Source organism: Saccopteryx bilineata, chromosome 4 (assembly GCF_036850765.1).
Source record: "Saccopteryx bilineata isolate mSacBil1 chromosome 4, mSacBil1_pri_phased_curated, whole genome shotgun sequence".
NCBI lineage: Eukaryota > Metazoa > Chordata > Mammalia > Chiroptera > Emballonuridae > Saccopteryx > Saccopteryx bilineata.
In genome coordinates, this window is record NC_089493.1 from 173,749,519 (window position 1) to 173,776,120 (window position 26,602).

The 26,602-nt window shown below is 42.0% G+C and overlaps 1 protein-coding gene across 7 annotated transcripts in view; it reads right to left on the reverse strand.

Moving 5' to 3' along the window:
• HTR4 (5-hydroxytryptamine receptor 4) overlaps positions 1-26,602 on the reverse strand; it is a 165,014-nt gene that overhangs the window by 24,913 nt on the left and 113,499 nt on the right. For 5 of the 7 annotated variants that reach the window (XM_066272938.1, XM_066272939.1, XM_066272940.1 and 2 more), the window contains 2 exons: positions 23,232-23,800; positions 225-3,613 (listed from right to left, as the gene is read on the reverse strand). In XM_066272938.1, the coding sequence (XP_066129035.1) occupies positions 3,523-3,613; positions 23,232-23,800 (660 nt within the window). In that variant the 3' untranslated portion in view covers positions 225-3,522. Of the gene's footprint in view, positions 1-224; positions 3,614-23,231; positions 23,801-26,602 lie in introns of those variants that run through there. The other 2 variants (XM_066272943.1, XM_066272941.1) reach the window with 1 other exon arrangement.

Below are 26,602 nucleotides of genomic sequence, written 5' to 3' on the forward strand. Positions count from 1 at the left end.
AGAGGTGCTCCAGGGAACTCAGGCATGGGTATGACTTTGGCATTTTACTGTGGCTTCAAAATTCACTTACTAGTTTTAAGACTGGAGTTTCTTCTTCAATGTAAAACTTGTATCATATAAACATGTACGGAATGCACAAATATAAACATATGTGTACTTTATTAATGTTTATCAATAAATAGAATTTATCAATGAAAAAAAGAAAAAGAAAACAAGTCTAGATAGGCTCCTGTTTTTCCCAGAACACATTCCTGGAAAATTCATCAAAAATTCTATCATCATAAAGACCAGGGTGAAACAAATAAAATAAAATAAAATAAATAAAGTCAAGGGTGCTTCCCATAGAAACAAATGAGACTCAAGGATCCTAGTACCTTCAAAGATTAAGCTTCAAATAAATCATAGATATCACTTACAATTTCATAAAACCCAAAAATACAACCATCATTAAAATCTGCAATTATTTGAAATTGTATAAGAAATTATGTAAGTTCCATGTTCTACATGACGGGCACACACATATTATACATGTTAATTACAAGGAGACTCATTTCACTGTGACCTGTACCAGTGACCCCACCTGTGTCTCTACTTTATTAAAAATGTAAACAAAACTAAGATGCTAGCAAAATAACATTCGACCATAATTAATAATCATTTACACAGACTATCAGATTAGCAAAAGTCGCAGAAGTTATCTGGTTCGGTATTTTAGCAGATGCTTTATGTAACATTCTTGTCAGCTGCTTATTTATGGTCTGGTCCGTGTTTGAGAGTTTGGGGTTTTTTTTCATAGAATTTATATATATAGATATTAAATTTATAGGATAGGGGTAATTTTGATGACTCCTTTTTTCTCCAAATAAATGTTTTCATGGAAAAAAAAATTTTAAAGCATTGAATTTATTTCATGTGACTTGGAAGTTACATAAAGTTCGGCTCATTCTTACCCAAATTTGTCCTGCCTCTCTCCACCCACTCCTTTATTTCGAGAACAGCAAGATCCCATCGGATGGAGGGTTTGTGATGTACAAGTCTGTGACGTTGTACGGGTTGCACAACCTAGGGTAACCAAATGAGGAAGGGGCGATTTGGAAGAGTGGAGCCCCAGAAGGGTGCTCCTTCGGGTTTGTTTTCCAATGTAGAAAGCTCATTCTTTGAACTGGTTCACGTCTTGGTGAAGAAAGTCTTAGTACTGGAGAGCTCAGGTGCATCCAAAGTAATAGTAAACATACAGAATGGCATTTCATGATTTACAGAATGTTTTCAAGAGTTTATCGCCCCGACAGCTTTGTGACACGGACTGGAGAGATTCTCTCAGAGCCCAGAGAGGTCCGGCGATTAGTTCAGCATCACACAGTGAGTCAGCCATTGATTCAGTGCACGTGCTCACAGAGGCGGTGGGCCGGTGGGCTGCCGTCAGAGCAGATGGTTTGGGTCTGACTGCCAGGTTCACAGCCTTGGACTGAGAACCTTACTGCTCCCTCCTTTGTATTAGAAAAGGACCATCCTCAAAATGGTCCCAAGTCCCAATCTGGTAGAGGCAGAGGAGAGTGACTTAAAAAGCAAAGTCAAGATGCAAGGCAAGACCAACTACACTTTCTTCATGTGCGAGGAGAATAGACCCCCAATCAGCTCTGCTCTGTGGACCAGCGAGTCTCTGCCTCACACGGAGCACGTTAGCATGGTGCAGTCTCTCTCGATGACTCAGGAATTCTATGGGGCACTTCTAGGAGGCGTTTCCCTTCCTTAAGGCATGACTTTCTCCCCAATCAAATAAGACTTTAAAGGGCAAAAACGATTTTTTATTTTTTATTTTTTTTTGCATTTGGAGGGTTTGGGGGTCATCTCTATTTCTTTATCATAAGGTCTCTTTCCTGTCTGGTTCGATTCCAGGACTAAAGTAAACATCAACAGAAATGGTATCTGACACCTCTTAAGCAGCGGGAACAAAGTGAGTATGACAAAGTCCTGAGATGCTATCAAATCACAGCCAAGATCAATGTGAAAACCTCCCATGGCTCTGGGACGTGGTGGCGTTTATTTCTTTGTGGCACTCATTCTGGGGCAGCTTGCAAGAGCCATGGACTCAGCTTTAAATGAAAGACATCCAGGTGACAGTGAAGGGCAAAGCTGGCAAGGTCAAGGGTAGACGGCCCAAAGGAGGTGGCTAGTTCCTTTGAAACAGACAAAAGGTAGGCTGGCCATGGCTTTTCGAGGTAGCAGACAGCTGTAGCTGCATCTGTTGTCCTAGAAATGGAGAGGAATCTGAGAGATCCCCTAGTCCAAACTTCAACTGACAGATGTAGACAGTGAGGTCCAGGGATAGAAGAGTTGGATCAAGATTGTATAGCCTATTAGGAGCAGAGCCACAGCTGGAATTCGGGTCCTCTGACTTCAAGTCGAGCACTGTTTTCCCGCCCTCGGCACTGCGTGGTCCTGCCTCTTCTACAAGGGGCTGCAGTGAGTGACAGGTCTCAGCAGTGTGAGCTCCCTACCGTTCTCTCCTTTGAGAGCCACACGGCCAGAATCCAGGGTTCCAAACTGGTGCCGTGGGCCTGGCCACGGGCTCAAGGGAAAGATTCCAAAGTCTTCTAAGAAACACCACGATGCCGCCAGCCCTGCCCAAGGCTCCTTAGGACAAGAGGCTGCTCTAATTCAAGAGCAAGGCAGACATCTCGGACCAGAAAGGGCTGAGGTCACGGCACTGGCGGAGAGCTATCCGTCTTCGGCTTCCCTCCAGGGTTGCTGCGGAGAATGTTTTCCTCAGGTGGATCATTGTCCCGGTTTCTTCCATGGTGAGTGAATGGAGCGTGTCCCAAAGAGAAGGACTGACACCAGACATAAGGAAGAGCAGGTGAGGTCTGTGACTGACACGGGGGCTGACCAAGAGGACACATGCTCCGGCCTGGACACCAGGAGGAAGGTGAGCGAACTAGAGTCTGGCACAGAACAGGACAAGATGAGACAGGGAGCAGCCTGAACGTGGCTGTGACGGACATGACAAGCAAGAAAGGTGTGCTTTTGAACATGACTCTGACCAAGACAGGCACAAGGGGTATGTGTTTTGACCATGTCTGTGAGCAGGCAGAACAAAGAAGGCATGTGGCTGAGACACTTGTGGCTGAGATAGGACAGAGTAAGCGATCGTGTTTGGAACATAAGAGAGACCAACCAGGCACAGTAAAGGGACAGACTGGGGACAAAAGACAGTGTGAGGCCAGGGCGAGATGCCAGGGAGGAGTGTTGGGAAGCAAAATACCCCTTCCTGGAGGGGATCTCTGAAGAGAACCCCCAGAGAACAGGGGGGACGTCCTTTCCCCTGACTTCCTCAAACGCCGCCTGCTGGAATCCCGGAGGGAAAGCCAGGTGGTCATGGGGTGCCTGCCCCCACGGACAGACAGACGAACGGATGGAACACTCGAGTGAAGAGAAACCAGGTGCAGTCACGCACAAGTAGCAGCTTAGGGCCTGGCCCTCTCTCGGAGGGATGGCTGTCTTCTGAGTCACTGCCCCAGAGGACTAAGTGTCACTGGGCTGAACAGCCACCAAAGGAGAAGTTGCTGGGGGGTGGCACTGACTCTCCCATTGGCCACCACACTCCACTGCATCCCTGGAGAGGGGAGAAGACCACAGAACCTCAGAGTTGAAATGGAAGTCACAGAAGATCTCGCCAAAGGGCCTCCCAGAGCAGGAGAGCCCTGTGCCACGCAGACAGGTGGCTGGTGAGCCCCTACTTAAGGCTCCCCAGTGACTGAGCGGGACACATTGTCTTTAAGCAACTTTACTAAAAGAGCTTGTTACTGTTATTAGAAAGAGTTTATTACTGTTCAGCCCAAATCTTCCCAGTGGAACTACTATGCCCTCCAAACCCACTTAAAATTCTTTCCTCTACTAATTATATCCTCCAAATTTTCTCTCTCCGGGCTACTCATTTTTCTAATAATTCATTGTACATTATGGTTTCCAGAATACTCCCCATAATAAGCAGTGTCCTCTGAACACAATACTCATTTTATTATGATCTCTCTTGAAATAGGGTGCCAAGAAAAAGCATACATCTATGCAGTGAACCAGACATATTTATGTCCTTTTCATCACCAGTTGAGTTGACTTCTATGGATATGGTCAACATTGAGTTTATTTCTAATTATGGTAATATGCTATTGGCTTACATTGAGGTTGTCACCAACTTGTATGTTTTTTATTCAAACAGTGGTCAATTTCTGTGGTTTTTTTTTTTTTTTTAAATCATATCCATGCAGTTTATATTGTTTGAGCCAAAATATAGGGCATGACATTTGTCTCAGTTCAATTTCATGGTATTGATTTGGTATCCTTTTAGTTCATTAAGATCATTCTAAATCATAACAATTTCAACATTCAAGATGTGATTATCTAGCACTGACTCAAACTAGACTTTGAGGATTTTACAAGCATATCAGAAGGTCAGATACTTACTGCTATGTCAATCTTTCTGTCTAGTGTCACCTGCCTTTTAGGTCAAGATAAAAAATAAAAAGATTGATCAGGACAGGGTTAAAACAGAGAACTGAGGTACATCACCACAGACTGCATTCACAGCAAATAAGTAACCCTCAACATGCCCGAGAATGGACCCACCCATGGAAGGCTCTATCCAATGCCTTGCTGAAATGTCTCTGCTATGCAGTAAATAAATCTGTCCTAACAGATAGTGAAATTATTTGGCATGATTTAGTTTTAGTGGAACAATACTGCCTCCTGGTCACAAATAATTTCCATTATAACTGTCTCAGATTTTTGGTTAAGTCTATAGTTTCCTGAGTCTAGTTTTAGTATTTCTTTAAGAACTAGGTCAATATTTACTGGTCTCCAGGCTGCCATCATTTCCCCAGTCCTCCAAAGAGCACGAGTCAGAGGTCCTAGCCACTGTTCTTTTAAGTCCCTGAGATGTAATACATCTTGGCTCAGAGACAATGAAATGTTGCCCATCAGTCCAGGACAGCCACTTTCTCCCTGTCATCTCTCTTTTCTCCAGTTGGAAGACTGTTCTTATTGCAGCTGAATATGCAAGATTTCTTCCCTAAATAACGAGATCTCACTATTTCTGGGTTTGCTACTTGCTCCAAACACAGCTTTTGGTGCATCCTTGGTTATCCGTTTCTTCCTCCATATTTCCCACATGCCATTTTCAAATATACATTCACTAGATAACTCAAGATGTGGCCTCTTGTCTTTACATACCCTCCCCCAATTTCTATCCATCTCATTATTCATTGAACATAGCTATTAAAAGAAAGAAAAAGAATGACTAGAAAGGAAGCAAGGAAGGGATGGTTTCTCATTTCTCATTGACCAAACTCCCTTTGTATAACACTTATTTAATATTATTATCAACAATTGAACCACCACCCTCTAGGGCAGCACCTGTGATGCATTAATCATGTATTTTATATCTCTTTAATAGACAAGGAAACTGAGTTTCAGAAAGTTTAATTTGCCCAACTTCCCTCAGCCAATAAATGGCAGGCTCAGACCTTACATTTAGGTCTCTGTGCTCCTTATTTGTTTATTTGAGGAAGAAAGAGAGTGAGTAAGGGAGAGAGAGAAAGAGAGGAAGGAAAACAGAAAGAGAGAGAGAAACCTTGATTTGTTGCTCCACTTATTTATTCATTTGTTGGTTGATTTTTGTGTGTGTACTGATCGGGGATCAAACCTGCAACCTTGGTGTATAAGGATAGTACTGTAACCAACTGGGCTACCCGACCAGGGCCCAAAGTCTGTGTTCTCAACTGTCCTGATATATCAGGGGTTGGGAACCTTTTTGACTGAGAGAGCCATGAACGCCACATATTTTAAAATGTAATTCCGTGAGAGCCATACAACGACCCATGTATGTTACGCATTATCCAATAAAAATTTGGTATTGTCCCGGAGGACAGCTGTGATTGGCTCCAGCCACCCGCAACCATGAACATGAGCGGTAAAAAATGAATGGATTGTAATACATGAGAATGTTTTATATTTTTAACGTTATTATTATTTTTATTAAAGATTTGCGAGCCAGATGTAGCCATCAAAAGAGCCACATCTGGCTTGCGAGTCATAGGTTCCCAACCACTGTGATATATTGTCACTCATCCTCTTGAGAACTAGCACTGCTAAGTTCAGTGGTCAGGTGCTGCTGTCTCTTAACATCGTCTTGTCCCACTAGGATGGGCTGCAGGGCACAAGGAGTACATACAGGGCGCAACATATTCATCTATTCCACCTACAGCGCAATGTGCCGCCCCTTTTATTGAAACAAAGTGTGAATAAGACGCTAACACTGGGCTCTCCGGCTAACCCCCTGCCATGCCCACTAAAGGAAAAGTTTTGCCAAGTGGTACGTAATGTACCATCACTTTTCTGTGATGAAGAACAAGGGAAGCTAGGTGAAAAGGAAAAGAAAAAAAAAACCCTGCAAAGGCAGGAGGAAACTAGAGAGGACAGAGTCAGAGAAAAAAGCGGGGTTAATAAACACAACCAAGCATGGGGGGAGAGGACAGAAGACAGGGCTGGGAGAGCCACAGAGTTGGGTGTGTGGAAGGCACCAGAGCTGTTGAGGAGCATGGAGATGTGTTTCCAAAGGGTTACTGGCTGTTTCACGACATCTTGCCGGAGAGTTGAATAAAGACAGACACAGACAACAGTATGGGGATCCCCAGAGGGAAAGGGCATGGAGGCAGGCCAAAGAGGGTAAAGTGGGAATAAATGGTGACAGAAGGAGACTTGACTGGGGGTGATGAACACACAATACAATATACAGAGGATGTATTATAGAACTGTACACTTGAAACCTATATAATGTAATTAACCATATAACCCTAATGAATTCAATAATATTTTTTAAAGCTTATGCCTGATAAACAAGCAAAAATAAATGTAATGAAGGCTTTTCACTATCTATAAAAATAAAAGAAAGATTAAGATTACTGTGGACTTGTGAATGGATGCCTGGTGTCACGGTGTTGTATTCAGGATGCACTGATAGAGCCCTTGCCCAAGAGAGTAGTCATGGAGAAGGGACAACAGCCCAGCCTCCCACCCCATGGAGAACTCACAGCCAACTCCCTCCCAAGGCAAATGGGGGCTTGAGAAAAATGACAAGAGTGATCTTGGGCCCGGGCTGGCAGGTGTCATTCTCAGTTTACACTATTGTACTAATCTAATTGTTATCACTTAACAGTTTAATGTCATCGGCCTTTTAGGTCTTCATTCAAGATACAAAATTATGGCCCAATACACTGCACCTCAAGAGGCCTCTCTCCAGTACAGTAGATCAATCACTCTCGATGCATCCAACTTTCACTTCCAACTACAAGGCCAACCTGCTAACTCAGCAAAGGAAGCAGCTGAGTGCGACAATGTACTCGCATTCAACCAGAGGAGAGAGGGGGGGTTCCAACCTTCCTCCTTGCGTGGCTCTGATGACTTAGGCCCTTTCCTGTGCCTCAGGTTTTCATTTTTTAAATGAGGAGGAGGATTACCTATAAGATCCTTTGCAGCCCTGACATTCTGATTGTGTGAGTAGCAGAGATGGTGGGTGACAGATGTCGACCTTCTGGTTGGGTACCAGCTGTGTGTGGGACTGTTCTCCAAAGCTGTGGGTAATTGCTTCAAATTTGGCTTTTAATATTCTATTGTTAGTATCTGATACTTTATATTCTGTGTGTGGGGAAAGAGGTTTCGCTGGAAACACAGGGGGGTGTGATTTTTGGATTTGTATTAAAGAATCCGAAAAACCTCAATTTCTGAATCTGTGAAATTACATTGCAAAACTGTTAAATGTAGGATCAAATAAGGAGGGGCTGAGATGCCATAACTTAAAATGCAGTGAGATCACAGCTGCCTCTCCTCAAACATATGCTTGATCAGAAACATTGGCAGTGTTGCTCAAAATCCCTGATGCAAAAAACATCATTAAAAAAGAAGCTCCAATTCTTTAACCTAAGCGGTTTCTAAATACAGTGCCTTATTTTAATAGTTGTGTGAAAATTCTCTGTGATTTATGAAGCGTTTGTATATCTTTAATCTTCAACACAAATCTGGAGGAAGGAGGGTACAGAGTATAATTTTGATTTTCGAAGAGGAAGCAGGTCAATGTCAGGGCATGAATTGATTGATGGGTAGTGTTGGATGCAGTGCTGTAAGTCAGGCATTCCGCCTCCCAAACCTGAAACTCTGTCCGTGAGGAAATGGGGAAATCATTTGTGTGATGAGAAGAGTTTTGTGATGAAGTTTCATATTAACAGCTGATGAAATTCACTTACCATTACCTGTGTTCCAGGAGAAGAAGGAGGAAAAAAAGAGGAGGAGGAGGAGGAGGAGGAAGAGGAGAAGGAGGAGGAGGAGGAGGAGGAGGAGGAGGAGGAGGAGGAGGAGGAGGAGTTAGTTGTGGGGAAATAATCAGTAGCTAAGTCATCTTTCACAAAGTGGTCCAGAGACAATGTGTATCAGAAATGGCTGGGGTACCATACCGAATACGGATTACCAGGATCCACATCAGAGCTCTGATGTGAGAGGGCAGAGGTGAAGCAGGGAGAGTAGCAATTTGCATTTGTATTGAATAGAAGGTGTTCTCTGGTGATTCTATGCACAGGGGACGATGACATTTCCTGAATATGAGGATATCCGGTTACTGAACTCATCCCTGAGGAATAGCTTTGACCCAGAGATGTAGGTGGCAGTAAAGGGAAAGCACAGGAGAGTGGGAAGGGCCAGAACTAAAAAGTATAAGGCACTGAGCAATGCTCCCCACAGAAGCAGAATGGAAGGCTGAAATGCATGCTAACAGTGTAGGTTAGCAAAGAGGATGATGGGATGTTTATTGGTTCTCGTGACATTGATGGAGAAGAAATGAGAAACAGTGATGAATCGTGAATATAAGAAGGCAAAAAAAAATGTGTAAAGAGATGCACAAGTAATATATTCAAGTGTTCTTTATGTGATGAAAAAAATAGAATGTTTGGGTACAATGAGCCAATAAAAACTAATTGAATTGTCTATAAACAGTGAGCATACATACTAAGTTATCAGGAAGTTACATTACTCAAAAGGCAATGCCTTTGGTATTTTCTTTGTCTTTAGATTCATTACCAACTGGAATAGACTACTGACTCTAGGAGACCCAGGATTTCCCAAACTTGGGATGCGTTCCATATAGGTGATATGCCAACCCATAGGCATAGAATTAAATAATTTGACTCTCAGTAAGAGAATTCAATATTTCTTTCACTCTTTCTAATAATTTTATTTTATTTTTCAATCTTATGATTCTTTTTAAAATTTATTTTTTAGTTATAGTTGACATATATTAGTTTCAGCTGTAAAACATAATGAGTAGATATTTATATACCTTATCAAGATGATCTTTCTGCTTAAAGTGACTCTGGCTTTAACATGCCTCGCATCCCTAACAAGCAGAGAGCAGGCTTCGGGCTCAGAGACTTGGGTAAGCAATCGGTTCAAGTTAAATTTAAATAATAATTTATACAAGTAACAATTCTTTTTTTGTTTCCATTGCATTTATTTTTATATCATTTCCACATAGTCTTGCATTTAAGATCATGACACAGGACTGCCTTTACAAATATATTTTAGAGTATAAGTGTATTTAAAGACAAATAGTAAAGCAATAATAACATGGGTAGAATGCTGATAAGCTAAAAATTACCATAGTAGCCAGCAAGTGACAACAGCCCTTATCAGACAGATGAGAAAACTGAATTGCATAATCGGGCAATGTGAAAGCCAAATTGCATATCGGACAATGAGAAAACTGAATTGCAGAGAGCGTAATATCTTGGCAAGGACATAAATGCATCCACTGGGCGGAAGCTCTGGGATCGGAAGACAGAGCTCTTTCTGCTATTTTGTTACTTGCATAAAGGACCCAAAATAACCGAGTCTGCAGAGTTTTGAATGCCTAACCTTGTGGCCTCAGGACAAAATGTGTTCCCAGGGGCTCTTGAAGTCCATCAGGAGCTTCAGCTATGTCCAGGTCTCAACAAGCTGAAGTGCAGCTCAAACCAGTGGGCGTGGCTTATTCTACTCCCAACGCACTCACTTTCCTAGTGCTCCCTATGCAGGTATAGCAAAGGTCAAACCAATCTCCTTATGAGATTTCTTTTCCCATTGCCTACCACAACTTTTAAATGACAAAAGATTGGAACTTGGAAGAGCTCAGAGTCTTTGGGGGGTCAGGCCGTCTGCTTGCTTTTTTTCTGCTGAACTATTTCATTACGACAGTACCAAAAATATCTAGGAGAAAATGCCTTTAAAGCATGGACCTGTAATAAAAACAGCTGACCTTTACTGAGTGTTTATTATGTGCCAATGACTGTGCTAAATAAGCAAATCATGGCTCATCTTATGCAAATTTCACTGCAATCCTACCCCAGGGGTTTTATTATTTGTAGGCTTTCCTTGAGTGACACGAGGCTTAGTAATGCTCAGGTCCAATGTCAAGGGAGAGGTTGAGCCACAGTCTGAACTAGGCCCTCCAAATCAGAGTCTCACTGCATTTGCATCACTAAACGGGCATCTCCACCCAACAGGCACCTTGGACTCCTAGACTTGGCAGGTGCATAAAAGTCCTTAAGATCCCATAGAATGAGCTGAGCTTCCAAGAGAAGCAGAGGCAGGTGGTAAGAGAGCCCAGAAGAGGAAGAGGCTGTTATTACTCAAAGGCTGAGGGGGTGGGCATCAGAAAACCATACCTCAAGGAATGAGCCGGCTTGTGCCAAGAAGGAGATCCGAGAGAGCATTGGAGGAGCAAAAATAATCATCCTGACGCAGGAGAACTCAGTCGTTATTTGAGGAAAATGGATCAATCTTGCATGCATACCACTTAGGGAGTTGGATTGGGGGCGAGGAGAAGAAAATGAGCTGGGAACCCAGATTGAGTCAGGCAAAAAGGGCTTTTCTATGCCTTTCACTACCTGCCCGCTGCAAGTCACATTGTGTTGCCCAAGGTTATTATATTACAACTCCATTCAGCTAGCATTTACAGTTGAAAATCCCTTGTGCCTCAATGACTTTTTTATCCTCTTGAATGACACATGTGAAAGAAACAGTAGCTTCTCTCTCCATGGTTATAGCTTACAATAGTCCCAAAACAAAATCAGAGATAGAGAAAGAATTATAATTTGCAATACTGCCAAGGAAAGGTCACCCTGACGTCACCAAATATGGGCTCAGTCTTGAGTACAATCTTGGAGCTCAGTCTTTTGGAAAGCCATGGGCAACTGGACTGAATGCAGAAGTCGTCCAGGATGGTCTGATTGTGTGTGTGTGTGTGTGTGTGTGTGTGTGTGTGTATGTGTGTGTGTGTGTGTGTGTGTATGAAGGGGGAAATCCGAAAGCAAATTTTGAAGCACCATGAAGAACTGAGATGGTAAAATCTCGACTGTGAACTCTTTAATGGCAGGAATCAATAACTTGTATATTTCGGATACTTGCATGTACAGTATCTGATACAACCCTCACAAGAGTCTGATGAGGCAAGAACCATTTTTATGTCCATTTGGCACAGGAAGAACCCGAGGCACTGAGAGGTCAAGTCATTTGCCTGCGATCACACAGCTTCAAAGTGGCAGGACCTGAAGTCAAACTGAGTCCATCAAACACCAAATCCTATGCTTTTGGCTATCACACTGTTCCTCCAGTCCTCTGAGTCCTCCTAGACTGGGATCCTGCCTTCCTATTTTCAGAGCCTGGAGTCCTGGTCCTAACTATCTCCCTATAAAAAACGAAGAACACAAACACCAGATTGAGGGTATGTCTCTTTAATTTCAGCCTAGGGTTCCTTCACCCTACAAATCTTTAAACAGTAATCCCACTCATATTAGGTCCTCAAACAACAGAAATTTATCCTGATGGGTAGATATGACAATATTTCCCCTCAGTGGAATCTTAGGCATCAAGTCAGCAGCTATAGAGCCTGGGGGTGGAGTTCCGCCTTAGATACATCCAAGTTCCCCACCATCCACGGGTTGCCGGAAGTATCATAAAGCAAAACGGAACGGGACTGACTTTGAATAGCATCGCCTCTGACACATCTCTCCCCACTGCAGTCTTCCCAGGAGGTCTGCCGCTTCAACCAAACAAAAAGCATTTCTGCAGGCAGGAGCAGGTGTTGCTCTCTGTCGTGTTTACCAGCTCTGTGGGAGGACCTTCACGGTTCTGCAACTCACATAGTCACAAAGGGAAGGACTGAGAATGTCTTCAGTCTCCCAGCCCTTCTTCAGCAATGCTGGCCAATGATCATTCAGTGCTCACAGTGACTGATGGTCAATCAACTCTTCTATGTGACAGGTGGTCATTTGACTTTCTCCTTCTTTTAGGAATTTCCTAGTAAGACAGCTGTGTACTCAAATACGTATTCCGTTGTGACTAAGATGCATAGTCTTAAAAACTTTTATCCTTTGCTCCTACCTCTCTCCCTTGGGACCATGCAGAACAAGTCGGGTCCTCTGTCTCATAACAGCCCTTAAATATATAAAAAAGTGCTTATAACCTGAATCTTCTTGAAGCTCTAAGCTTGGCAACCCCAGTTCTTTACATTGTTCTTCCGACGGCATGAATTCCACAAAGGAAACCACGGTGTTTACCCTCTTCTGGACACACCCTAGTCTGTCAGCGCCTCCTGGAAGCAGCAGCTTTCACACTGCTACAGGCCAGGGACCTGCATCAGTCTACTGAGAACGCCACCCTCACTGACACAGAGGTGTGGCTTTCTGGTGGCTCTCTTCATGTGCTTTGGAGGCGATTCCTTCCTGAACAGCTGCTCTGACTAATTTGGGAGGGCTGTGTCCCTGCCAAGTACACGCTGTAAGAGAACAAGCTCATGGAGCCTGCCTTGCAGGAAGGGCTTATCTGCAAGGTTACCGCCGCCACACTAACCACAAGAATGAGGGGCCCTTCCTACCAGAAACAACACCAATCACCATCTATAGGGTTTCCCCGCTTTATCTTGTCTTGGGAGTACATGTGGATTAAGAGAGGCCATGTATGGTGTCAGATGGGTAACAGATTTATCACTTCATAAGGTATAGAAATATCTAAGAACTCGGTTGTACACCTGAAACTAATATAATATTGTATGTTAACTGTTATTGAAAAACAAATTTTCAAAAAGTTTCAAGGCCCTGGCCAGGTAGCTCAGTTGGTTAGAGCATCATCCCTATACATCAAGGTTGTGGGTTTGATCCCAGGTCAGGGCACAGAAAAGAATCTATCAATGAATGTATAAATAAGCAGAATAAGAAATCAACATCTCTCTCTCTCTCACTCTCTCTCTCTAAAAATCAAGCAGTAAAAAATATTTTAAAAATACTAAGTGATTTTGGAAATAAACCATTTCAAAAGAGAGAGAGGGAAAACGAATGGTTTAAACCCACATTCTCCCAGTAGTTTAACATGTAGAGCTAGTCCTAAACTTGAAGCATTTTCTACTTCAACTTCCTCATTTTACTGGCGCAGAGGATGGTGACTACATGGTGATCAGTAAGAGATGAGAGACAGGCTTCTAGCTGTTTCCACGGCACCAGTGGTTCCCAATCCTGCTGTCCATCAGAGCTCCTAAATACGTGCAGTTTGGGTCTCCACTCTGCCTAATTAAGATAGAGTCTCTACAAGTAGAGCCCAGGCTTGGGTGTTGCTTAAGACCTCCCTGGTGACTCCAGTGTGCAGCTAAGGTCAAGGGTCAGAGCACCATACCACACTGTCTCCATTCTGGACCTCAGGGAAACCACCTTGGGCATCTCTGAGTGGAGTGAGGTTTGTGGGCCGCCCTGCAAGGTGCCATGCACAGTCTCTCCCTACTCCACAGTATCCACCAATCTCAGAGGGCTGCTACACAGAACCTTAGCACCCTAACAACAGGGACACTGGAAGAACCAAAGCGGGGGAAACATGCACAGACTATCCCCAATTTGTGGGACACGACAAGCATGTTTTATGTTGGGTCAAAGCAATGTCTACAGGTAATTTAAAAGCCAGAAGGCATATTCAAAATAACAGTTTGAAGTGCTCAGCACAGGGCATAATGTACTCAGAAAACAAGTCTTGTCTCATGTTGTTTAAACAATTATGTATACATGGTATAGTTAATTAAATTAAACTTAATTCATTTCTGGCTTTTCATTCCTTGTTTAAGGAGCAGTGAGTAGAACACAGAGATTTCTACTGACTCATTTCTTAAGAAACTCTTATCAGGAAGCTGAGAAAATAACTGGAGAAAGTTGTTTAACCAAGATAAGAATAGTGCTATATATACATTTACAATAACAGCAATTATAGCAGCTTCCATTCATTGAATGCCTTCTGGGTAACAGGAGCCAGGCTCAGCTCTGCATGTAAGTTGTATCATACTTAACTTGAACAAAAGCCCTAAGAGGTAGGTTCTAATGTTACTCCCATTTTACAGATGGGGAAACAGAGACCCAGAGATGTCTGGTCACATGCTAAAGGTTCTATCAATGGTAAATGATAGATCTTATTAGACAGGACAAAACCCTTGGTGTGCCAGACTCCAGCACCTACAGCCATCAGGCTACAAGGGGCAGGATGTCCCTTCGATGACATACCAAAGTTCACCTTCCTCTAAAGCAGAGGCAGGGACTTTTTTTTGACAGTATGTCTCAATAGAGGGGATGGTGTTTAGGCCTCAGCACTTTAGCCCAGAAGTGGGCACCTGGTGGGCAACTTTAAGCACTGATTACCAGACTTCTGCAGGTACATTCTGCAAACCTTTTCTAACCCTATTGGTTAATTCCAGGAAGCAACATGAATGAGAAAAGACTCAGTCAGACTCCTTGGTGACTCCTGTTTCTTAGATCATGACTGCTTTCTTTCTACATCTGTCAGACTCTGGTTAAAATGGAAAACATGCGTTCTCAGGGCTAACTTTTCTAACCCTGTGTTTCGTGGGGTGCATGGAGCTCTACTGATGGTGTTCTTCTCACTGTTATTCGTTTTCTGAGAGGCTGTTCCGGCTGGGATTCAGGCAGAATTGGCGACAGGACCAGTTCATGGTTGTGTGACCAGTGCAATCACACAGGAGCCCAGAGCTTGGTTTACTGCTCTGCTAGTTGCCATCTTGAAATTCTTCATTTTATCTTTATTTGTGAAGTCTGAAGGGACCGTGGAGAATGCACGCGAGCTGAGGTGACCCAGTATGTGTGTGTACTGTTGTTCCTTGTCACCCTGTCACATCTGCAATGCCCCAGGGGCACAGAATTCTGGTAGACCCACCACGAATAAAGAGTTTAGCAAGGCTTAAAACAAATACAAAGTAAACACATTATACCTATGCAAAGTTTCCTCCTTTCCATCGGCACTCTGTTGGCAGCTTCTATCGTGTGCTTACCTTGTATTCACTCTGAGTCTTGCCAAATTCCATAGGTCCACCAGAATTGTGTGCACGTTTCTTAGCGACACATCCATGCTTTAGTAACTGGGAGAGCTGACGGCCCTGAGAGGCCACGTTTCCATTTGAACCAGAACTTGCCCACAGCAGAAAGAAAGCAGTGGTGGTCTAAGACACGGGAGCCACCCGGGAGCCCTCCCAAGTCTGTTCTCATTTGCGTGGCACCCTTGGGTCAACCAAGCACTTAGGCTGAAAATACCAACACAGAAAGAAAGGATAAGCTGGCCAAAGGGTTCCTTTCACTTAAGTCCTTCTTTACTCATCTGCAAGCTGAAGAGTCAGTTGAATGTGTGTATCAAGAAGCGAAATAAACTGCATTAGTCGTTTGCGCTAGCTGACAAAATATATATATATATATAAGCGTGTCTGAACTACAATATATTATTCATGGAATTTCGGTCATTCCACACACAAGTCTAACGCTCTTATAAGTGCATTTAAAACTGTCATTGCACAATAATAAAGATGAATGATAAATTTTATGCTAAGAATTTAAAATTGCGTTTTATTTTTCTCCTAGAGCAAAGGTAAATGGCAAATAAATACACCATGACAGGTTGAGAGAGAGACTGCAGATGAAAGAAAAAGGCTTTACATTGTAATACTTTAATGGCAATGTTTTGCCCTGCCCTTTGAACAAATAAGTCTCTGCATTTTCATCTTGCATTGGGCCTGCAGATGATGTCGCCTGCCCTGGGGGAGGTCGGGAGAAATAAGCAAGGCCATCTCATCTGTCATTGATTCGCCCAGATTAAGTCTGCTCTGGCTGAAAACAATGAGATAAATGTTGAATCCAACTGTAACCTCCAAAGTTCAAGGTAAAGGCCAAACAATGGCTTTTAAATGTCAAACAGCTTTCCAACATTAGCCGAATCCTCTCAGGATCCAAAGTAAATCAAACCTAAATTAATTCCTCATCCTTGGGTAACCTTCCAATCCACAGTGCGCAAGCTTTGATTTAAATGGGAAACTCTGGTGTGTGGAGACTAAAAGCTGACAAGTGGTTTCACAGTGAAAAAATGACTATTCCAGTTATGGAATTAACACATATTTTAAAAAGTGGTGAAAAGTTGAGGCTACACCAGGGGTCCCCAGACTTTTTACACAGGGGGCCAGTTCACTGTCCCTCAGACCGTTGAAGGGCCACCACATACAATGCTCCTCTCACTGACCACCAATGAAAGAGGTGCCCCTTCTGGTAGTGCGGTGGGGGCCGGATAAGTGGCTTCAGGGGGCCGCATACGGCATGCGGGCCATAGTTTCGGGACACCTGGTCTACACCATCCTGGTGAACAATAAGGTCTGGTTAAAAAAAATATATCTATTTATTCATTCAACAAACATTTTTTATTGAGCAGCGTGCTCTGCCTGGGGAAACTTTGGGGAATAAAATGTACATGTTACAAGCCCTCCTTGACAGTCTGACTGGGGACACATGTAATAAATAAGAAAAAATAAATAAATAGAACCATAAATTCTGATCATTGTTATTTATAAAGGAAACAACAGGAGCAATCACCCAAAAGAATTTTTTTCTTTCCACTGTTTCTTTGTGGGAACATCATTCTCTTTGCCTGTTTTTTTACTTTCAATTTTTCTCTATCCTCATATTTTCCTTCTCTACTGATTCCATATATAACTCTGAGTATACTAATCTGGTCCATGGAAATGTCAACTTACTTACATAATATATCCACTGAAATCAGTTCATTTATTATTGAGCTTTGGTTGATAAGAGTTAGTAAGCCAGAGGAAAAGCACATATTGCCTTCTTCCAAAAGAAGTCTCAGAAAGCTCTAGAACTGTTTGTCCAGTAGAATTTTTTACGCTGATGGAAATATTCCATACTTGTGCTTTATAATCCAGTTGCCACTTATATGTGGCTATGGACATTTGGAATGCAACTCAGTGGTCACCCTGTGGACAGCACAGCTCTAGAGGTTTCCGAGTCAACTGAAAACCTGTTTATCAGGTGGGTAATGAAGGATGGTATAGCCAAGAGCCAAGGTAGACAGACAACAAATTCCTTAGGAAGCATTTGCAGAAGTTCTCAGCCTTCTCAGAAACAGCGTGAGTGTCCGAGGTTTGAGCAGGGTCTGAACTTGGAGAACCAGGGAAGAGATCTAGGCAGCATAAGAGAAACCCATTCCCAAAGCTAAATACAACCTCTGCTTGTGTTACCTAACTTGTAAAATAGTCTGGTCTTGCACCACAATTATCTCCCCCATGAGGACAGAACTTTGCAAACAGTTAGCAAAGCAATTCTGCATCCATTATCTCGATTGATTTTCACAGGGTGGTAGTGAGATAAGAAGGACAGGGATTATTTACCCAAGGAGCCAAAACTGGAAGCCTTAGTGGATTTCATGCAGAGAAAATCTCAGTTCTAAGGTTACCATCAGCAACCTAGTCCTTACTCTGCCTCGGATCATCTGGGCAAATCTTCATAGGGACAGTTAAACAGAAGAAAAGCTAGGTCAGGGAAGAAGGGACAAAGTCATTCCTCATCCCCTTGTCAAGCCTCACAATGTCCCTAGTACTTTACTAGGCTCTGAGGATACAGCAGTGAACAAGACTGGCAAAATCCTTGGCATTAAACCAACAAAGAGCCCCAGAGTGAAATCAATACGACTTGTTCCTATCACTCGTCATGACTATGAGATCATAGTCTATACTCTATATGGTCACACTATGCCTTCCAAATGAGGAGAGTCACTTGGCTTGAAGAATAACTGAGTCAAGGCAAGCTTCTAAAAAACTTTTCTCCCACCCTGGCTGTGTAGCTCATTTGGTTAGAGTATCATCCCTATATGCCAGAGTTGTGGGTTCAATCCCCAGTCAGGGAACATATAAAACTCAGCCAATGAATGCATAAATAAGTGGAACAACTAATCAATGTTTGTCTCTCTCTCCTTCTCTCTCCCTCTTGCTTTCTTTCCTTAAAAATCAATCAATAAATTAAAAAATAAAAAAAGTTTTCTCCTCTATTTTACTAGGTAACATCAGATAAAATCATTACCCTTTAAGACAGGGGTCTCAAACTCAACTCAGCATGTGGGCTGCAGAGCAAGATCACAGCCGTTCAGTGGGCCGCACTAGGTCCCTAGGCTTACTTAATTTTATCCAAAATATTTTGAACTTCGTGGATTAGTCTGCGGGCTGCACAAAATTGTTCGGCGGGCCGCATGCGGCCCACGGGCTGCGAGTTTGAGACCCCTGCTTTAAGAGAATCTAAAAGAATCTAAGAATTATGTTTCTTCACTCTGAAGCACAATCACTGCTAGCAAAAACCAGACTGTTGCGAATCATGAAAATCTAAAACTGTGGTTCTCAGAGTTTAATATGCATAAGAGTCATCTTGGCAACAATGTCATATACTAACCTGCTGCAATTCAGTGAATGGGAGCCACGATTCTCTGTTTTTACTAAGAGCCTAGGTGATGTTAATGTGAGTGGTCTGTTAACCACACTTGGAAGTAAAAATTATCACGAAAAATAAAAATAAAGTAAAAGGACATGATTACGCTGCCCAGACCTCCAATGACATTGCATGGAGAGCAATGGAAGAAACTGGGATACTCAGAGCGTAAAAGAAAAGCCTCAAAAGGGAGATATAACTAAAATATACAGAAAGGTCATTTCAATAAAAAAGATGTAGCTTGGTTTTCTCTTGCTGAAGGCAGAACTCGGGCCAGAAAGTAGAAATAGCAATGGAGACTTCAACTCCATATAAGGAAGACTTTTAATCCGTAGAGCTGCCCAACCACTGAGTTGGGCACTTGATCTCATCAAGTAGTAAGTAAGATTCTCTTATAGCAGGAAGAGAAGTAGAGATTGGATGACCAGTATTAACGATGACAAGGAAACGATCGGTTAGGCAGCAATCTGTTCAGCTCCCATTAAACCTACATACTACTCTAGTGATGTCCGCGGGGCTGTGATTGTTGGCTCATGAGTCTCCTTCCCTGGTGGTGAGTTCACTGAGGCACCAACTCTCACTTTACCGGCTCACAGACAGTGCCTGCCACGCTGGGTGCTCAGTACACGGTTACTGTGGCTCAAACCTCAGAACCCAATACTCCAAGTCCCAGAATCTGCAAACCTGGACTTCTGATGAGTTTCATGTCATCTTAAAAGACAAGTTGAAATTTTTATCAATCTCACCTGGGTTCACAGTGAGTTCTTAGCTAAAACCCTGCTCCTCTCCTTCAGGAAAGTTTTAAAGTTTCCTTCAATAAAGGTCTGACATTTTTCTTTTACATTTTTAAAGTAACTTTATTGCTTCTGAGGATGGTAGTATTTTTCCTAATTCCCATTCTAACTGGTTATTTCTTGTATGTAGAAGACTAGTGTCTAATATATCTGGAATTCCTTGTGAAATATGTCAGTTTCCACAGTTGACAGGATACTCCTGGTGAATGATCATACCGTTTTTAAATGATGGCAAATTTACTGCCCCCCACCAATTTTTTCTTTTCCTGTCATTTGGATTTTTGCATGTACAATGTTGAGCAGTACAAGTGACATGGCATCCTTGTCTTATTCCTGACTTGACTAGAAAGGCAGCCAGTGCATTCTCATTGCATCACTTTCTCCCTTCTCTGCCGTTATGTTGGATGTGAATTTCCTAGCATGGGAAAGTGACTCCTGTAAGACTAAGAGAGATATTGATGGAGGAGGAAAACATTCATAGGACCAAGTTAAGGATGTGACAAGGAGAACCTGGCCCCAAACTCACTAAGGATAAGTTCACACACATGATGACTACTCCTAAAATCCACTGTCCATACGCTGGCATTAGGCCTCTTTTTAATATATGTGTGCACAGAAATTAAAACTGCCCTAATTATATGACAATAATTTATGTTTGAAAACTATTTTTAAAAGGTAATATAACCTAAATATCCAGACAAACTATTTCATCATCCAACCAAATTCACTTCGATTTCATTTGTGGGCTGGATATCCCAAAGAAGAGATGAAGCCAATAGAAAACAACCAATCATAACTGCATCCATCTCTGTTACTGTGTACATTAGTACAGTCTGGCTTCCCAAAGGCCTCTAAGGATGTCTTGAAAGAGCATATTTTATTTCCTTGGCTACCCATCTGCTTGTTTAATGATAAAATGTTAAGGAAGTCCCAGGGCCAGAAGGACAGCACCAAGATTGGGAGAGTTATCATTCTAATTACCGGGACCAGACTGGCCTATTTTTAATTCAACCTGGAAAAGTGAAATTCCAGTCTCTCAAAAAAAACAAAACAAAACAAAACAAAAAAACCCTAAGAGAAAAAGGCCCCACAATTTCAGAGTGTTGTCATGACCTGGTTCTCCTCGGTGTGATTCCTGGGTTGCAGTCTAAGTCTGCCATACTTTTTAGAGTCCCAGGAAAAAAATTTTAAATAGCAGATAATTTTCAATTTTTAGTGTTTTGATCTTTTATTAGCTTGAAGACGATCATAAAGACATTTCATCAGCAAAACGAACTGATCATTTGATCACGTACTGTGTTGCAGACAGGGGACTCTCGGGTACGTAAGTAGAAAACAGCCGTGGTTTCCACCCTTAAGGAATATTTGCTCTTATAGGAGTTAAATCAGGAATTCTGTCATCTAGAGCAGTACAAATGCCAAGAAAAATGCAGGCTAGGGGTAGGAACAGGACTACAGCTCATTTTACTTTCGATTGTTTAGGTTTTATATTCCTTGGATGCAGCTGTATTTGTTGATGTCTGCTTGTGGAATATTTTTTTTTAAATGTAAATTTCTCTTAAGTTGTGTTAATACAACTGACCCAGAGAATGAACTGTATGATTGTTAATGTGGTCATCATCAAGAATTTAAATATCTACTATACATCCGGCAAGAGACCAGGTATATGGTATGTAGCAGTGATTAAAATAGGCAAGAGTCCTATCTTTTTGCAAGTTTCATGTTCTAGCAGATTCAGGTTTCAAAGCAGTCTTCTCTCTGGATTGGCTGCTCCCACTCTTCTAAGATCCTTAACCCCCCAGAAAAGCATCTCAGGCCAAACTCCTGCACTCTCCCTGACCTCATGAAGAAATGCAAGGGCTCAGGTATGCAAGGGCTCAGGTATGGAGCGAGTATCCCTATCTAAACTGCTATCTCTGCTTTCCAACCCCACAGCAGATTCCCAGGAGCGGCAGGGGTAAAACCGTACATATCAGTCAGGTCGGGTTCCTCGGCAGCCCTAGAAACCCCTAACTCTTTCTATGACTGCTTCTATGGGAAAGGCCACCTGGTTCCAAACAACTGGCTTAGCAGACGCACTGCTGAAGCACATTCTGTTTGTAAGCTGTCGACAGCCTGTGCCCAGGCGACTGGCAGCTCAAAGAGCTCATAGCTCCCTGGCACCTGCACAGAAGTCCTTGTACACGCATTTCGCTTTTCTGTTGGATCTTTTCCGGGACCCTCGCTACGGCATAATTATTAAGAGTGTCAGCCTATCAGAGCGTCCTTGGAGGCCCTTCCACCAGCTGGAATCTCAACACGACACCAGGCTGTAGCTACAAGTGTGCCCAGACTGGTGGCAGAAAATTGAATCCAGGCTCCTAAGCAGTCCCCGAGGCATGGTGTTTCTGTTGCATAGCAAGCCCTATTTTGTCTCTGTTCTTCCACTTGCAAATAAAAATGCCCCAATTCTCAGCTGCCAGAACAGCTGAATACTTGTCATCAGCAGAAAAATTAAACGCTTATCTCAGAGAAGGTACTGCTCTTTGGAAATTCCTGTGCGTCTCAAAGCAAAGAAGAAAAATGTCACTGACAGTTCATCTTGGCTACAAGATGAATGTGCTGATCATACGTGGCTTTTCACAGCTGAGAACAACTTTGGGTTGGGGCAGCCAAAAAATTCTCAGTGTCTCGAAAGAGGCACCATGACTGATTACTGAACATTCAACTCCAAAGTCACTCTCACCTCCATCAACCTAGGTGACCTTGGGTAAAACACTTGACCTTTCCCCATGTTCTTTCAGATCCCCATTCTAGATTGTCCTTACCTCCATTTTCTCATTTGTCACATGGCATTATTGTTGCATATTTATCATTCTATTTACTTTAGTTTATCAGGTTATTTTATTGTGATCTTAGGGTATCAGGTAGTATGAGATCACTCCTATTAATATTAATAACATTATTAGTAGTATTATGGGTGTTTACTATGTGTTGGATCCGAACCTGAATGCAGTCTCTAATTGTTATAAGAGCCCTGTGAGATGGATATTATTATTCTTACCATTTTTTCTACAGTTGAGGAAAGTCAAACCAAGAGAGATTATACAAATGGTTAGTCATGGCACCGAGGGTCAAAATAAAGTCTCCATTTCCTTGAAGCCCATGCTTTTAACTGCTATCCTAAAATACTACCTGTAAATTATAGTAGATGATATTTACTAAGTGCTTACTAGATGTCAGGTTCTACATAGATTAGCTAATTTGATTGTCCAAAAAATCCTATAATATAAATATAATTATAAGCTCAAGTTTTACAAAACGAAATTAAGGTTCAGAATGGTTAAATGACTTGCCTAAGGTCACAGAGCTATGGAGAATGGATTTGCACATAGGTCAGTCTCCCCTAGAGCTTGAGCCCTTACCCACTATTCTATTCCATGACCAGATGGGAGATTTTCTTTAATCTTTGCAAACACTGCACAAGATTTCAAGAATAACCCCTCTAGAAACAGAAAGTTGGACAGTTACCCAGTTTTCTGGCTCATGCAAATAAACCTAATCTATCAAGCCCCTAGAGACTCACCTTAGCACGTGTGTGGATCCATTAATGGTCGTGGTTGAACAGGGGACAGTCTGGCCCAGAATGGAAGGTCTTCGGTAGCGCTCATCATCACAGCAGAGGATGATGAGAAAGGCACGTCTGAAAGACTTATTCAAGAAGGCGTAGAGAAATGGGTTCAATCCGGAATTGATATAGCCAAGCCAGAGGAAAGCAGTCCACACCTGCCCAGGGACAGTGTAGTCTATGAATGGATCCACAATATTGGTGACAAAAAATGGGGCCCAGCAGAGGCAGAAGCAACCCATGATGATGCACAAGGTCTTGGCTGCTTTGGTCTCTGTCCTCATGCGATGAGTGCTGTGCTGGTCTGCCGGCTGGGGCCTGCCCTCCGAGGGGGCTCCTGCCCGTTGTAACATCTGGATCTGGTGGGCGTGCTCCTTGGCTGTGACATAGATGCGGTAATAGGCCAGCACCATGAGGAGAAACGGGATGTAGAAGGCCACCACGGAACAGGTGATGGCATAGGGCTTATTGACCATGAAGATACAGTACGTAGAGTTAGAGTTCGGGTGGAACTTCCTCTTTTCTATCTGAGAGGTGGAGGGAGAGTGGGAGAGGGAAAGGAAAGGAAAAAGTGAAGAGGAAAAAATAGAAGGGGAATGAGAAAAATTATAAGAAAATAAACAGTAAGAAGAAGAAGAGAAAAGGAGAAGTTAAAGGCAGAAAGAAGGAGAGGGGAACAAAGAAAGAAAGAAAAAAGACAACAAAAGAAAAAAGAAAGTTTATCAACAGAGCTTCTTTCCTTCCTCCCTCCCTCCCTCCCTCCCTCCCTCCCTCCCTCCCTCCCTCCCTCCCTCCATCTCTTCCTCCCTTCCTTCCTTCCTTCCTTCCTTCCTTCCTTCCTTCCTTCCTTCCTTCCTTCCTTCCTTCCTTCCTTCCTTCATTTTTTATTAGCCTACAGCACCTAGAACCTTGATGGTAGAAAAAGAATATAATCAGACCCCAGAACTCAGAAGGCTTGTATATCCAGAGGGGCTGAGGGCCCCAGTGAAGAATAGAAAATGAAATAGGAATGTACCCACCCAATAGTGGAGTTCTGCCTGTCCGCCCTCCCCTCTCTGCTTGTCCACAATATACCTGATATACTCTGGTTTCTCTTCAGATCGCATAAATCTTTCGCCTTTCACAATATACCTGCTAGGAAACCTCTTCAAACTGTGGCTCATCTTCTTCAAGACTGTTCTGGCTCTTATCATCTCAGCATATCCCAAATAAAACTGAGCATTAGCTTATCAACTAGTATTAAAAAAATCTTTAAAGATTTTGATTGGGGTGAGGATAGAATGATTGAGGAAAACTGACTCTCTCTATAACGTTGTCTTTGCATTCACAAACATGGTAAACTATGCATTTTACCAAAATTTTTAAGAATTTATTTCAGCAATATCTTATATATTTTTTGTGTGTAAATGTCTTGCACGTCTTTTGTTAGGTTTACTCCTGAGTATTTGACTTTTTATTCTATTGTGAATGGTACCATATAAAAATTCTTAATCGTAATTGTTGCCAGGATGTAGAATGGAGTGAAAAGTTTTTGTATATTTGCTACGTATTCAGCAACTCTGTTAAATTAGTTACTAATATTTCCATCTCTAGATTCTTTTGAATTTCTTCATGCACACTCATGGGATCTGTAAATAAATACAATATCACTTCTTCCTTCCTCGCATTAATAACATTTTTCTTGCATTGTTAAACTTGACAAGCCCCCAGTATAATTCTGAATAAAAGTGGTAAGAGTGGACACCACTAATATATTCCCAGTTTTAAGAGGGGAGCTGTCACCATTTTCCTATTAATTACAATACCTACAAGTTCTTGTCAGCTTGTAGGTATTATAGGCTTTTCACTTGATGGAGAAAATTCTCTTCTAGTCTTAGTTTGATGAGAACTTTTAAAGTTGTAAATGGATATTAAATTTTGTCAATGTAGTTTTGGCAGTAATGAAATGATCAGGTGGATTTTCACATCTTTCTTCTTATTTACACTGTGAATTACACTGATTACACTCTTGTTCACTTGCATTGGACACTGAGATGCACGGGCTCCCCTCTGAAAGACTGAAAGACTTTTCTCCCAACTATAAATGCTGCTCGTTGACAGCTCTTACTTGTCAGACTTCTCTAGGAGTAGCCACTGGCTGAAGAGAGCTGTGTGACAAAAATGACACTTCCCTTCCTGAGGTCAGCCTGCATCCAGTGTGAACAGACACGTGAATGAAGATATGAATAAAAAATATGTATGATACACACATATGTTATAACTTGTGTAATAAAATATACAAGCAATTTAGTATCTCACAATATATTATAAGGTTAGAGTATAATCTATAAAATTGACATCTTATCATTATGAAATATCTCACTTTATCTGAAGTAATATTACTTGCCTTAAATTTCTTTTATCACTGATGATAGTATAGCTGTACCAGCTTTCTATTGGTTGGTGTTTTTCTCTTATATTTTATATACTATTTTATAATATATTTTATATTTAATTTTCTATTATTTATTTTTAAACTTGTCACCTTATATTTTCTTACAACTAGAATATATTATATATTGATTAGTTGATAAAAATATTGTGACCAGAGACTTGGAGGAATCTAACTCTGTATTTCTTCTAGAACAGGGGTCGGGAACCTATGGCTCGTGAGCCAGATGTGGCTCTTTTGATGGCTACACCTGGCTCACAGACAAATCTTTAATAAAAAAAATAATAACGTTAAAAATATAAAACATTCTCATGTATTACAATCCATTCATTTCCTACCCCTCATGTTCATAGTTGCGGGTGGCTGGAGCTAATCACAGCTGTCCTCCGGGACAACACCAAATTTTTATTGGATAATGCGTAACATACACAGGTTGTTATATGGCTCTCATGGAATTACATTTTAAAATATGTGGCGTTCATGGCTCTCTCAGCCAAAATGGTTCTCGACCCCTGTTCTAGAAGCAAAGATTCAATATTTGATGATTCAGTGTTTGTGGCAACTTTATAGAACCTAAGAACTGTGAATAATGAGAATCAACTGTATATGTATTGTGAACACGTGGGTTCTGCTAGCTTCCTTCTGGGAAGATTCACTGAGCAAATGAATGGAAAGATACAAAATGCAGTCACGTCATGGAGCAAATACTAGACATGTTGACAGTAAGAAGGTGCTTTATTTCCCAGTTCCACAAAGAATAGAAGGTATGCCTCTCACTCTCATGAATGGACAAAAATTCCCTAGGCTATTTCCCTTAAAAATTCTACATCAGAAGGTAAAAGTGCTGTGTCCTCAATAAAAGTTGTGATGCACAAAAGTTTATTCTTCTGAAGGTTTT